The 15,676-nt window shown below is 38.5% G+C and overlaps 1 protein-coding gene and 1 pseudogene across 3 annotated transcripts in view; both read left to right on the plus strand.

The window, feature by feature from the left end:
• LOC100399209 (fibrous sheath-interacting protein 2-like) overlaps positions 1 to 15,676 on the plus strand; it is a 91,440-nt gene that overhangs the window by 1,621 nt on the left and 74,143 nt on the right. For both annotated transcript variants that reach the window (XM_078327450.1, XM_078327451.1), the window contains exons 3-5: positions 8,440 to 8,579; positions 12,756 to 12,897; positions 13,397 to 13,507. In XM_078327450.1, the coding sequence (XP_078183576.1) occupies positions 8,440 to 8,579; positions 12,756 to 12,897; positions 13,397 to 13,507 (393 nt within the window). The remainder of the gene's footprint in view (positions 1 to 8,439; positions 8,580 to 12,755; positions 12,898 to 13,396; positions 13,508 to 15,676) is intronic.
• On the plus strand, positions 4,631 to 7,412 carry LOC100403792 (polyadenylate-binding protein 4 pseudogene; annotated as a pseudogene). The gene has a single exon (XR_013518893.1). The product of XR_013518893.1 is annotated as a polyadenylate-binding protein 4 pseudogene (transcript).

Raw genomic sequence — 15,676 nt, forward strand, 5'->3', positions numbered from 1 at the left:
TACCTCCTCAGCCTTTGACTAAGTAGTCGATGTTGACGGAGGTTTAGTACATTCTTATTGACTGGTTGCTTTTATCAATTTTGCAGAAAGTTATACAAGATAGAATTCTAAGTGACCCACTTACCCTTCTAATGTCTATGATGTCATCAGAAATGAGTAGAACCCCTTGGTATTTGATACTTGCCTAATGCCTTATACAGTTCAGGCTGTTATAACAATGTACCATAGATTGGTGGCTTAGAAATAACATAAACATATTTATCATTGTTCTGGAGCTGGAAGTCCAAGACCAGGACACCAGCATGGTCAGATTCTGGTGAGGGCCCTTTGCAATCTTTTCATTACCTCCCAGCATGGTAGAAAGAAGGCTAGAGCATTCCCTGTGGTCTTTATAGGAACATTACCCTCTTGATGAGGACTCCGCCATCATGACTTAATTATCCCCCAAGGCCCCAGCTCCTAATGGCATCACATTGAAGGTTCAGATTGCATATGAATTTTAGGGGCATACAGTCAATCTAATATACTAAATAAACATGATTTCTTAAAGCAAGTTTTCTTTCTGGAAAAAGTGTAATTGCCCTTTTAAAAAACTGATCTGTTCTATTACATTAGAGCAAGTGAACTACAAATACATCATCTTCAAACAATTTGAGTCACATCCACACAAACTTTGCAAAAACATGCTTGAAACTTATTCCATTATAGGAGATATAACTCCTCTTTAGTGTATAAACTTAGATCTCCGTCTTTGGTCTCCTCCCTCAAATATATTCTTTTTACTCTATTACCATCTTCTCTGTCTACCATTAAGTCACTTGTCTACTACTTTTCAAAAAGATGTTCTATTTTTAATACATTATTTATCCCCAAATTTGTTTCATGATAATTAGGCACCATACTAGTTTTTCTGAAGACTTTTCTCTTTCAGAGTACCCTTCTTCATGAAGTCACGCTTTATATTTACATTTTAAGGGAAACCAGATATATTAATTGGCAATAGAAAGGTTACTCTGGCTCAGATGGGTGGATCTGTTTAAAGGTGTTCTTAGTTTACAGGTCAGTAGCACTTCAGGTTTGGTATTGAGACACATATGCCTGTCACGGCTAAAAGTTAACATTTTTAAAAAGTTTACAGCTAAATGTCAATATCTGAAATAAATATTCAGTACACTCCTTGACTTACTGTTATTATTTCCCTTCCAGAAAAGATCTGGGCTTCATTTGTGAACTCACTGAATTCAAGGCTTTCTCCTATGGGAGTCCTTTCTTTACCTTCTCAGGAAAGCATTGGTAATCAGGGAATCTAGCTTTCTGGTTAGGCTCCTTGGCAGGGATTAAAGTTTAGTGTTACACAAGAGGTCAGAAACTTAAAGAAGCTTTTAAATGCAAAGGAAGAGCTAGTATCCTATTAACGTTCCTCTCATCTACCTTTTACTCATATACAAAGCATCCTCCTACCTATCTTTCTGGAGTTCTTTTAAGGGTCCAACCTAGCCAGGCTCCATAGTGTTTAGGATCTGGACTGCAACTGTGGCTACAGCCAAACTGAAAACAGAGGTCACAAATCGGTGCCTCTACACATGTCTGGATTGGTGCTTAGTGTTGCTGTGGTAGTATAAATTGAACTTTGTACCTGCAAGGGCAGATGCTCTCTGGTTTGCCATATTACCAACATACTCCAATTATCTGTCACCTGAGTCATTTCCTGATTTGACATTATTTTGAAGTATTATAAAACATATGTTGTTCTGGCCCAGCAAACTTAAAACAGAAAGAAAGGATGTAAAAAACAACATTAGCACAGCTTCCTACTCTCATTCTCTACTTTTTCCATTTCAGAAGTCCCCCAATAAGCCATTATCAGCATCCTGCTATTGAAAAACTGAGAACTCACACCAAAAAAACTCACTTTGCTAATGTTTTAATTTGTGGTGAGATTGAATAACTCAGCTTCTTTCTCTAATGCAGCAGATATAGAAACATAACTAATAACTGATTATCTTTTCCTCCTTATATATTTCAATGGCTATTGCCTAAAGGTGTATTTGGTCTTCACACAAATGAATAAACTTCAGTTTTAAAAATTAGTTCTTCAATATGTTGAACTGCATAATATAGACCTCAGGTATTTGTCTTATTCTAGCACTCAGAGACTGTTCATTTCATGCATTAAAAACCCCAAGATGCAATGACTCTTTAACTCAAAATCTTTAATATCCAACTTTTACTTTTACCATTTGTTAAAGTTATTTTCGTAAATTTTGATGAATATTTTCTATTATTTTTGTTCATTTTAAGATGATTGAAATCAAATTATAATTACTATTATCCCTTTATCTTTTGAATATAATGTTCTGATTTGAGAGTGGGAGGAGGAAAATAAAGAATTCTAGCATTGGCTTTATACCTTAATACAAACTATAATCTATTCCCTTTCTTTTCCTCTTCTTTTTTCTTATTTGACTGAGAGCCAGGGTCTGGAGATGATTAGAGGAGAAACTGATTGAGGGAAGGTGAGTCTTTGGGATAACTTATGCAGGTGAGGAAAGAGGAGGGAAAGGCAGGAAAGCACACCCAACCTCAATTTTTCTGTAGCTGTTTTTCTCCACTTCAGATTTTTGTTCCACATTATTTTTAATGAACATTCTAATTATTGTGATAGATTTTTTAAAGTAAAAATGCATTAATTTTACATATTTTTGACTCTGTGTTTGCAGCTTTTTCGACCTTCTTATGGTTTTAACGTGACTGATCCTTATTGTCAACTTTTGGAAAACCAATATAACAGCCTCCATGATCCACATTTAAAAACATACTATAAGAGCAAAGATATTCTGAAAAGATTAAAGAAAGGTGGCTATGTCACCAGCAATAATAAAGTGGGTTGAAGATTACTTCTTTTTTTAATCAATGAAACCCTTTAAAACTTGATATAAACTTGTTTCTATGCCTCACCGGGGCGGGGGGGGGGGGCTGTCTCACTTTGAACCTGGTCAGGAGACAATACTTAATAGGCAGTTCTATAAATTTCTCAGTATTTGGATCAAGAGAAATCAGACAACAGTTGTTGCAAAATAAGACTACCCTTCCTTCACCTTTTTTCTTTGTAATATGAAAAATTATTGACAATTTGAGAATACAAAGACATATTAATTTTCCCATGTGTATTATAGCCTTCTTTGTCTTTAATGGCATTATACAGTGTATGTAATTATATAATTATACAACATATAATTGTCAAGGATTCTGTTCCACATACTTTTAAAACTTGATATGAAATAGAAACCTACAAATTTCAGTCTGTTAGAACCTTGATAGAGTACTTTCTAATTGAAGTCTTACAATGTTATTACATGCAAAATTATAATCCAATTTCAGCTAATTTCAATTATTACTGTGATAACTCTAAATGTGTTGACTAAACTTCTTTTATGATATCAGTCATATTAATAAAGTGATATGTATACTTTAGAGACAAGTTTTTAGAGACAGGTTCTCACTTTGTTACCTACACAGGAGTGCAATGGCGTAATCATGGCTCATGGCAGCTTTGACCTCCTGGGCTCAAGCTGTGTTCCTGCCTCAGCCTCCTAAGCAGCTGGCACAGGCACATACCCTCCCCGCTGGTTTTTTTTTTTTTAAGAGATGGGGTCTTGCTATGTTGTCCAGGCTTATCTCAAACTCCTGGCCTCAAGAAATCCTCTTGCCTCAGCCTAAGTTATATTTTTGGATAGAAATTTCTTGCTGATTAACAAATGCAGAGAGATACTACTCTACAACATTGTTAGCAGTTTATTACTCTTTAGGCCAAAATGTCATTAAATTGTAGGTCACTGCTATTTTTTTGAAAGTGATTTTTAAATCATTAAAATAATTAAAAAATATATATTTAAAATATTTATATAATGTTAATATATTTAATATTTTTTAAATATTGATGCGTTTACATTTTGTTTGTAGGTTGTATGTACTTTGAGAGAATTTAATAAGTACAGGCAGCTCTCCGCCCCGGGTCGCTGCCGTCTCGGTCGTTTTCGGGCTCTGCAGCCTGAGGAAAAAAAGAGAAAAAGATAAAAAAATAAAAAATAAAAAAAATCCGAAAACGCGGCCGGGCGCGGTGGCTCAAGCCTGTAATCCCAGCACTTTGGGAGGCCGAGGCGGGTGGATCACAAGATCAAAAGATCGAGACCATCCTGGTCAACATGGTGAAACCCCGTCTCTACTAAAAAATATACAAAAAATTAGCTGGGCATGGTGGCGCGTGCCTGTAATCCCAGCTACTCAGGTGGCTGAGGCAGGAGAATTGCCTGAACCCAGGAGGCGGAGGTTGCCGTGAGCCGAGATAGCGCCATTGCACTCCAGCCTGGGTAACAAGCGCGAAACTCCATCTCAAAAAAAAAAAAAAAAAAAAAACTCTGAAAACGCTTCAAAATCCTTAAAAAGGTGGGGGGAAGGAAAAAGCGAGTCCTCCTCGGAGAACCCGCGGGGAAGTCACTTTTGCACGCTTCCTGCCTGCCCCGCGCCAGTTGCCGCCGCGCTTGGCGTCCGTCGGTCTCCGTAGGTACCGGGGTGAGCCGCCCACCCGGCCCGCCGTGCCCTCCGCCCCCTCCGCCCGCGGGAGCCCCGCGCCAGTCCCGCGCACCACGTGTCCGCGCTGCCCTTCGCCGCCTGCCCAGGGCTCACGGAGTCCGCGCCCACAAAGATTTGGTTTCCCCCTGCCCCTGCGGTTGTCATCTTAAACCGCCGGAGCCCGAGGCCTATATTTATAGAGAAACGCGTGTCCCCGAGGCCGCAGTGGGCAGCGTCTGGTCGCCTCTTAAAGGATCTTTACCCTTCGGAAGGGGATTCTCCATTTAATTTTTTTTTCCTACTTAGATTTTTTGAAATTTGGAGCTTCGCACCAGGACCGCGGAGAAGTGCAAAGTCGCGGGGAGAGCTGTATTGTGCGGAGAGCCTTTTGTCTGTGGTGCCCCGGTCGTGGGAGCCGGCCCCCGCCTCCCATTTTCGTCCAGTCTCCGAGCCCGGCGACTCCAGCTCATCCTTGCCGGTGCCACCTGTGAGCCGCGGTGCAGGCCCCGGCTCCGAGGGCGCCCCTTTTGTCCTGGGCGGGCCCGATAAGAAGTCCTCCTGGCGGGGCTCGGGGTGGTGGGGGGCGGGGAGATGAACGCTGCGGCCAGCAGCTACCCCATGGCCTCCCTGTACATGGGCGACCTGCACTCGGACGTCACCGAGGCCATGCTGTACGAAAAGTTCAGCCCCACGGGGCCTGTGCTGTCCATCCGGGTCTGCCGCGATATGATCACCCGCCGCTGCCTACGTCAACTTCCAGCAGCCGGCCGATGCTGAGCGGGCTTTGGACACCATGAACTTTGATGTGATTAAGGGAAAGCCAATCCGCATCATGTGGTCTCAGCGGGATCCCTCTTTGAGAAAATCTGGTGTGGGAAACGTCTTCATTAAGAACCTGGACAAATCTATAGATAACAAGGCACTTTATGATACTTTTTCTGCTTTTGGAAACATTCTATCCTGCAAGGTGGTACGTGATGAGAACGGCTCGAAGGGTTATGCCTTTGTCCACTTCGAGACCCAAGAGGCTGCCGACAAGGCCATCGAGAAGATGAATGGCATGCTCCTCAATGACCGCAAAGTATTTGTGGGCAGATTCAAGTCTCGCAAAGAGCGGGAAGCCGAGCTTGGAGCCAAAGCCAAGGAATTCACCAATGTTTATATCAAAAACTTCGGGGAAGAGGTGGATGATCAGAGTCTGAAAGAGCTATTCATTCAGTTTGGTAAGACCCTGAGTGTCAAGGTGATGAGAGATCCCAACGGGAAATCCAAAGGCTTTGGCTTTGTGAGTTACGAAAAACACGAGGATGCCAATAAGGCTGTGGAAGAGATGAATGGAAAAGAAATAAGTGGGAAAATCATATTGGTAGGCCATGCACAAAAGAAAGTAGAACGGCAGGCAGAGTTAAAATGGAAATTTGAGCAGTTGAAACAGGAAAGAATTAGTCGATACCAGGGGGTGAATCTCTACATTAAGAACTTGGATGATACTATTGATGATGAGAAATTAAGGAAAGAGTTTTCTCCTTTTGGATCAATTACCAGTGCTAAGGTAATGTTGGAAGATGGAAGAAGCAAAGGGTTTGACTTCATCTGCTTCTCGTCTCCTGAAGAGGCAACCAAAGCAGTCACTGAGATGAATGGATGCATTGTGGGTTCCAAGCCCCTGTATGTTGCCCTGGCCCAGAGGAAGGAAGAGAGAAAGGCTCACCTGACCAACCAGTATATGCAACGAGTGGCTGGAATGAGAGCACTTCCTGCCAATGCCATCTTAAATCAGTTCCAGCCAGCAGTGGGTGGCTACTTCGTGCCAGCAGTCCCACAGGTTCAGGGAAGGCCTCCATATTATACACCTAACCAGTTAGCACAGATGAGGCCTAATCCACGCTGGCAGCAAGGTGGGAGACCTCAAGGCTGTCAAGGAATGCCAAGTGCTATATGCCAGTCTGGGCCTTGTCCAATTCTTCGCCATCTGGCTCCAACTGGGTCTGAGTGCCCGGACCACTTGACTATGGACTTTGGTGGGGCTAGTGCCACCCAGCAAGGGCTGACTGACAGCTGCCAGTCTGGAGGCGTTCCCACAGCTGTGCAGAACTTAGCGCCACGCGCTGCTGTTGCTGCTGCTACTCCCTGGGCTGTTGCCCCCTACAAATATGCCTCCAGTGTCCGCAGCCCTCATCCTGCCATACAGCCTCTTCAGGCACCGCAGCCTGCCGTCCATGTGCAGGGGCAGGAGCCACTGACTGCCTCCATGCTGGCTGCAGCACCCTCCCAGGAACAGAAGCAGATGCTGGGAGAACGTTTATTCCCACTCATCCAAACAATGCATTCAAACCTGGCTGGAAAAATCACAGGAAGGCTGCTGGAGATTGACAACTCTGAGCTGCTGCACATGTTAGAGTCCCCTGAGTCTCTCCGCTCCAAGGTGGATGAAGCTGTAGCAGTTCTACAGGCTCATCATGCCAAGAAAGAAGCTGCCCAGAAGGTGGGCGCTGTTGCTGCTGCTACCTCTTAGACAAGGAAAACCCGATTCAAAAGCCAAATAACCCCTCATGGAATTCAGCTCAAGGTTTGAAGACTTCCTAGCTTGTCCTATGGACCTCAACACCAAGAACTACAAATTGCAAATTTAACAGGTCATTTTGTATCAAAAGGTCAATTATGAAGCACCTAGAATTTTTCAATTATACAAATATATTCTCTGGGTTCTGCTGTGGCCCAGACAGTGTTAACTTTTTTTTTCTATTGTGGGTTTTGATTTTCCCCCCAGAAATTGGTTTTATTTGATGTACCCAAGTCTTACGTTTCTCAATAAAGAAAAAAATGTCTATTAAAAAAAATAAGTACAGGCAATACCTTACCAGTTTAAAATTAGACTTTGAAAGAAACTATATAAGAGAACAAGTGAGTTAAACACTTAAATTTGGTTTGTTTACATAGAGTTTGGAAGAAATCCTTACTTAGAGTGTTTTTTAAATCATATTTGACCCTTAATTATTAATAAAGTAATTGCATATTTTTTCAATTGAAAATTTAGAGTAGGAATAAACATTATTTGGATGCTGCTATGTTTGGCCAAGAATGGAAAAGGGACTGGGTCATCCATCAACACAATAGTAGTAGCTGGCATAATTTAGTAATTAAATCATTAGTCAGATGTGTTGTTTCCCCCTGAGCTAAGGCCAATAAGAAACATCTCTTGTGGCAGAAAGATTCTTAAGTAAAACCTAAAACAGTTTGAGCCATAGGAAAATAACAATAAATACCTGTAATGTTCTATGGTGATTCAAGAACATGTACATTCTGTGTTTGAACTCATACAGGTGCACTTGTATTCATCCAGTAAAAATGTTGTTCTTAAATGTGAAGTGGAATGATTGGGTGTAGTGAGCTGTTATGGAGAGTGACGTCCTTTTGATTTTTGACTCAAAGTGTGTGTGTGTGTGTTCAGATTTTAGGGTCAAGAGGTTTGGATCAAAATGACAAAGATGTGTGTATATGTGTGTTTGCAAAGGTGTGTTCTAAAAATAAGAGGACTGAATAAAAATGAGAAGGACTTTGTATACTTCTAAGTATTCTATATTTTCCCCACTTCTTTCGGTGCCCAGTGTTTCTTCTCTACTTCCTGCATATTTTTATTTAACTTACTTAGAATATGTTGACAAATAAATGGAAATTTTACCTTTTATTTTTAGAGAGATGAATCCTAATTTTGTTTTACTTGTCTACGTCTTTAATGGATTCAAAATAGATGTCAATGCAATTAAACAGAATTAAGCATTCATAAAATGTAGGAATTTATGTGATTCTATTTCTGGGAAATGTAAAAAACATTATATATATGTAATATACACATTTCTTAAATAGAAAATACTTGCGAAACAACTACATAACGTACCAGAAAACAATCAAATCCCTCAATATTCTGATGTTGCCCAAGTCCAGAACTGGTTGTTAAAGGAGGGCACTGAATCTGTCAAGGACCAGGAGCGGTTAATGAGGCATAGGTAAGATAAAACTTGATGGATATTTTATGTGTATGTTGTGGACCCAAATAAGTTGGAAAATACTAGAAAGAACTGAACAACTTATTGTAAGACCTAGACACCATTCTCCTGGATTTTTCAGAGTACAGAAGGAAGCAAAACCAAGAGGTGGAAGAATTTACTACCAGAGGAGTTAGGGTTGCTGAAAGCCCCAGGGATAAGGCAAACTGATCATTGAAGGAAAAATTAGATCCAAAATTTTTCTATAGTAGAATAGGGAGAGAAAGAATCTTTAGCACATGCCTCAAACAATAACAGCTTTTTATGATTCATCTTTAAGGATTGAGAGCATTGTTTGAAGAAGTTAGTGCAAATTCAAAAACAGATTTGGCATCACTGATACCAATATAAATATGTGTTGTCTATAAAAAAAGAGCATAAACTCATTTAGATATGACTCAGTCATAGTCAATCATGGCCATTTCATGAACAAGCCCATTTCTTAGGAAGTAAGGATTTTATAGTTCTTTCTCCTGCCCTAGGGATGGAGTAAGGAATTTGGCTACATTACCTGACTTCTATATACATTCCATGGTTTCATTACATGGTATTGTTGCCATGTAATGGCATATTGATGTACCAGAGATGCAGACTACAGATGGGAGGTTTGTTAAAGGACTTATAAAGTATAAGGAACCCAATGCCCACTTAGAGAATTCATTTTCTTTTTCTACTTTTGAAGTTACTGTTTCAGCTATTTCAGCCATATTTGCAAGCACATCTTCTTAAACCTGCTGATTTATGAATGCTTACCGTGAAATATGTTTTGAATAACTTCGGTCCACTTTTTACCATTATCTTTGCCATCATATCAGATAACTGGGTATTGGGAAGACCTTATAATGAGTAAAACATGCTGAGTTGGTGGGTTAGGCTGGTTTTCTGTGAAGTCAATAAATCTTTCATATATATATATGTGTGTGTATTTTTTATTGCACTTTAGGTTCTGGGGTACATGTGCAGAACATGCAGGATTGTTGCATAGCTACCTACATAGCAATGTGGTTTGCGCTTCCATCCCCCGTCACCTGCATCTGGCATTTCTCCCCATGTTATACCTCCCTAACCTCCCCACCCCCTGCTGTCCCTCCCCAGTCCCCCCAACACACCCCAGTTTGTGATGCTCCTTTCCCTGTGTCCATGTCTTCTCATTGTTCAACACCCACCTATGAGTGAGAACATGTGGTGTTTGATTTTCTGTTCTTGTGTCAGTTTGCTGAGAATGATGGTTTCCAGATTCATCCATGTCCCCACAAAGGACATGAGCTCATCGTTTTTTATGACTACATAGTATTCCATGATATATATGTGCCACATTTTCTTTGTCCAGTCTATCATCAATGGGCGTTCGGGTTGGTACCAGGTCTTTGCTGTTGTAAACAGTACTGCAGTGAACATACATATGCATGTGTCTTTACAATAGAATGATTTATAATCCTTTGGCTATATATGCAGTAATGGGATTGCTGGGTCAAATGGAATTTCTATTTCTAGGTCCTTGAGGAATTGCCACACTGTCTTCCACAATGGTTGAACTAATTTACACTCTCAACAACAGCGTAAAAGTATTCCTATTTCTCCACATCCTCTCCAGCATCTGTTGTCTCCAGATTTTTTAATGATTGCAAAAATTTTTTCCCATTCTGTTGGTTGCCAGTTCACTCTAATGATTGTTTCTTTTGCTGCACAGAAACTCTGGAGTTTAATTAGACACGATTTGTCTATTTTGGCTTTTGTTTCCAATGCTTTCGGTGTTTTAGTCATGGAGTCCTTGCTTTTGCCTATGTCCTGAATGGTTTTGCGTTGGTTTTCTTCTAGAGTTTTTATGGTATTAGGCCTTATGTTTGAGTCTTTAATCTATCTGGAGTTAATTTTAGTGTAAGTTGTCAGGAATGGGTCCAGTTTCTGCTTTCTGCACATAGCTAGCCAGTTTTCCCAACACCATTTATTAAACAGGGAATCCTTTTACCATTGTTTTTGTCGGATTTGTCAAAGATCAGACAGTTATAGATGTCTGGCATTGTCTCCGAGGCCTCTGATCTGTTCCATTGGTCTATATCTCTGTTTTGGTACCAGTACTATGCTGTTTTGATTAATGTAGCCTTTGTAGTATAGTTTGAAGTCAGATAGTGTGATGCCTCCTGCTTTGTTCTATTTGCTTAGAATCAACTTGGCTATGTGGGATCTCTTGCTTCCATGAAGTTTAAGTTGGTTTCTTTCCAGTTCTGTGAAGAGGGTCATAGTAGCTTGATGGGGATAGTGTTGAATCTATAAATTACTTTGGGCACTATGGCCATTTTCACAATATTGATTCTTCCTAACCATGAGCATGGAATGGTTTTCCATCTGTTTGTGTCCTCTCTTATTTCCTTGAGCAGTGGTTTGTAGTTCTCCTTGAAGAGGGCCTTTACATCCTTTGTTAGTTGTATTCCTAGGTATTTTATTCTCTTTGTAGCAATTGCGAATGGCAGTTCACTCTTGATTTAGCTTTCTTTAAGTCTGTTATTGGTGTATAGAAATGCTTGTGATTTTTGTACATTGATTTTGTATCCTGAGACTTTGCTGAAGTTGCTTATCAGTTTCAGGAGATTCTGGGCTGAGATGATGGGGTCTTCTAAATATACAATCATGTTGTCTGCAAATAGAGACAATTTGACTTCCTCCTTTCCTAATTGAATACACTTTATTTCTTTTTCTTGCCTGATTGCTCTGGCTATAATTTCCAATACTATATTGAATAGGAGTGGTGTTGAGGGAGGGCATCCTTGTCTAGTGCCAGATTTCAAAGGGAATGCTTCCAGTTTTTGCCCATTCAGTATGTTATTGGCTATGGGTTTGTCATATATAGCTTTTATTATTTTGAGGTACATTCCATCAATACCTAGTTTATTGAGAGTTTTTAGCATAAAGTGCTGTTGAATTTTGTTGAAGGCCTTCTCTGGATCGATTGAGATAATCATATGGTTTTTGTCTTTGGTTCTGTTTATGTAGTGGGTTACCTTTATAGACTTGCATATGTTGAACCAGCCTTGCATCCCTGGGATGAAGCCTACTTGATCATGAGGGATAAGCTTTTTGATGTGCTGTTGCAATCGGTTTTCCAGTATTTTATTGAAGATTTTTGCATTGATATTCCTCATGGATACTGGCTGAAGTTTTCTTTTTTTGTTGAGTCTCTGCTGGGTTTTGGTATCAGGATGATGTTGGTCTCATAAAACGATTTTGGAAGGATTCCCTCTTTTTGGATTGTTTGGAATAGTTTCAGAACCAGTGGTACCAGCTCCTCTTAGTATTTCTGGTGGAATTTGGTTGTGAATCCATCTAGACCTAGACTCTTTTTGGTTGGTAGGCTATTAATTGCTGCCTCAACTTCAGCCCTTGTTATTGGTCTATTCAGGGTTTCAACTTCTTCCTGGTTTAGGCTTGGGAGTGTGCAAGTGTCCAGGAATTTATCCATTTCTTTCAGGTTCACTGGTTTATGTGCATAGAGTTATTTGTAGTAATCTCTGATAGTAGTTTGTATTTCTGTGGAATCGGTGGTGATATCCCCTTTATTGTTTTTTATTGCGTGTATTTGATTCTTCTATCTTTTCTTTTTTATTAATCTAGTTAGTGGTCTTCTATTTTATGGATCTTTTCAAAAACAGGCACCTAGAAATATTGATTTTTTGAAGGGTTTTTTGTGCCTCTGTCTTCTTCAGTTCTGCTCTGATCTTAATTATTCCCTGTCTTCTGCTAGCTTTAAATTTTTTTGATCTTGCTCCTCTAGCTCTTTTAATTTTGATGATAGGGTGTCAATTTTAGATATTTCATTGCTTCTCATGTGGGAATTTATTGCTATAAATTTTCCTTTAGACACTGCTTTAAATATATCCCAGAGATTCTGGTACATTGTGTCTTTATTCTCCTTGGTTTCAAAGAATATCTTTATTTCTGCCTTCATTTCATTGTTTATCCAGTGGACATTCAAGGCTGTTTTAAAGGTTTATAAACAGGACTGTTAGAAAAACAGTAAAATTCCTGTAGCTCGAGAAATGAAAGGTAAGCAAGGAAGTGGTTTGGAAATGGCATAATAGGTGATGCCATCATAAACGAAACAGCTAATTCACCTTCAGTAATATTTGCACTCTTATTCAGATATTTGGATATGATAAGTAGAAAACTAGAACAACTTGAACGCACAGCAGAAGAACAATGCCTATACCTGATGGATAGAGAAAAAAGACGACAGCGGGAACACACAAGAAGAAAACTTGCTCTTCATAGAAAAATCGAAGAGGTGAGAGATAACAACTTTAAAATATTAAGAGATAAATTGTGTACCATTGTTTCACTTGTAAATAATTTTAACTGTACATTGTACTGCCTGAAGTCATTTCAGTTCAAAATAATTTGTTTCCATTAAATGTTCTTCATAGCTGTAATACACAAGTTGTTACATAAAATTGTGAGGTGGATACCAGAAAGTATGTATATGAGCCAGTTTCTACTCTAAAAGAACAGTTAGAAAGTTACCAGACACTATTGAACTCTCTTAAAGCCTTTATTGTGGAGAGGAATTTTTTTTAATTTAGCTTTAGTAAAAAATAATCATATCTACATTCCTAATAAGAATGAAGAAGAAAAGTCTATTCTAAATGCAATGTATGACTTCTGTTTTGCTTAACCTGATTTCTATTAGGCTCTGACTTCTTTAATATACTTTTTGGTGGGACAAAATACAAGGATATTGTTATGAAGGGAACACATGCCAAGTGCAGTAACGTTGTGATTTCTAGGAATGGAAGGCAAAAGAGATGTTACTTCTGACAAAGATGGCAGAAGATGTTAAAAGAGAAGAGAGGATAGAAGAACAACGACACAGAAACAGAAAAGAGAGTTTCAGAAAGGTAGGGTGAGCTTTAACCTCTAACTCGATCTGTTTGAAGAGAAGATTTTGTTTTGGTTTTTTGAAGTACAAATCACTTTGTGAGATGACTGATCAGTTACTCCAAATAATATGCATGATATAAAACTGAAAGTTAGGGACAATTTTACTACATTTTGACTATACTATAAAATGTACTATTATGTGATATAACTATTTTATGCTTTATTTTTACACCATAAACGGAACTTGTAATTACTATGAAAAAATTAAATGACTGATTTAGTTTTTTTAGAACCAGCGATTCTTGGCAAGATTTCTCATTTTTTCTTTTACTAGTTAATTAATTTTACTTAGCTTACCTGTTTTTATCTCTAATAATATAAAAGATTTTGTGATTTAGAGTGTAAATTAATATAAAGAAAGAGAAAAATCCTACCACCACAACCCTATCAACTTTTTAGTTCACACATATACACATACACCCCACCAGAATGTTTCAAAAAATATTTATTTATCCCAATTAATAATTGAATACACGATATTATACCTCACAAGCTGTGTGTAGACTGTTTTTTCATTCCAAAAAATCATTATCAACTTAGCATGTTGATAAACATTGATCTAAATTTCTAAATAGCAATTTTAAATAGGTTATTGTTAAGAAACCTAGATGTGAATGTAAGATTTAAACAATTTGATTTGTATTGACATATACTGTTATATAGCAATTTTGTAAAAGTGTTGGAAGTTTAAATATGTATGCTTATCTCTCGTTCTCTTTCTTACCTGTATCTTTCAGTACCATCAGACACTCACTGTTCATATTGCAGGCTCAGCTTATTCCAATTTACCATGATTATTATTTTTCTTTTTTTTGTTTTTCCTCCTCCTCCTCCTTCTTCCTCTTTCTCTTTTTCTTCCTCCTTCTCATTTTCCTTCTCCTTATTCTTCCTCTTCCTCTTCCTCTTCTCTTCTTTTCTGTAGAGATGAGTTTTCACTACATTGCCCATACTGGTCTCGAACTCCTGAGCTCAAATGATTCTCCCACCTTGGCCTCCTGAAGGGCTGGGATTACAGTTGTCAGCCACCATGCCCAGCCATAATTATCATTAATATTTTTACTATTCAATTTTTCACTACTTTTCAATGAGAAGTCTCACCAACTTGTTCTCTTCTGTTTGCTCTGAAACTGCACATCTCTGAAAGTATCGTTTTCCAGAAGCAATTGAATGCACTAGATTTTTCTCCATTTGCCTAATGTCAATTACTACTCAAGGAGTTATGGTCAATTTTAGTGCAGACTAATAATGCAACTGAACAAAATCGGAGGAGTGCTCATTAGATGTGGTCACTGACTGTAAGCCTGATAACACCACAGGCTGCCTAAGCCATGCTAATGGCAGAGCCATTTGAACACTGGTATTTCCAATGAGGTTATTTTACAATTGTCTTTTGTGAATCTTGTTTTATTATGAGATTTTGAATTCCTTTGTGTTTCTTAATATTTTTATGTCTTATGATTTTCAGATTTGACGTAATGTTTTCACTGCAAATTATGTCTTATAGTTCAGATTTTGCTCTTAATATCTTCATCAAAACTTATTTGTATGGCCCTATTTTTGGACTCTCCTCTATTCTTTGACCTATTTGTTTGATTATTGTACCTTTAATGATTCTTTCAGTGTGTAGTGCTAGCCTTACACATTTGTTTTTCTTATTTCAGTTGTTTTAGTTAATCTCAAGTCCTTTGTATTTCCATACTAATTTTAGCATCAGCTTATTAATTTCTAACAAAATGTCTTGCTGAGATTTATTTTATCGGATTTGCATTAACTCTATAGGTCAGTTTGGGCACAGTTTACCTCTTAATAATATCGAGTCCTTCAACTCAAAAACCATGTCTCTTCATTTATTTAGGTCTACTTAATCTCTCTTAACAGTGCTATGTAGTTTGCACTGTACTGTTCTTATAGATCTTTTCATAGATTCATCCCTAGGTATTTCATACAGTTTATGCAATCGTAACATATTTTTTAAATTTCAAATTTTGAATACTTAATGCTAATATATAGAAAAACATCTGATTTACGTGTATTCCTCTTGCATCCTGCGTTGTTAAAATCATAGTCAGTTCTAGTAGTACTTTTTTCTACATGCCGATTAATAGTCTACATAGATGATCATTTCT

Source organism: Callithrix jacchus, chromosome 6 (genome assembly GCF_049354715.1).
Source record: "Callithrix jacchus isolate 240 chromosome 6, calJac240_pri, whole genome shotgun sequence".
Lineage (NCBI taxonomy): Eukaryota > Metazoa > Chordata > Mammalia > Primates > Cebidae > Callithrix > Callithrix jacchus.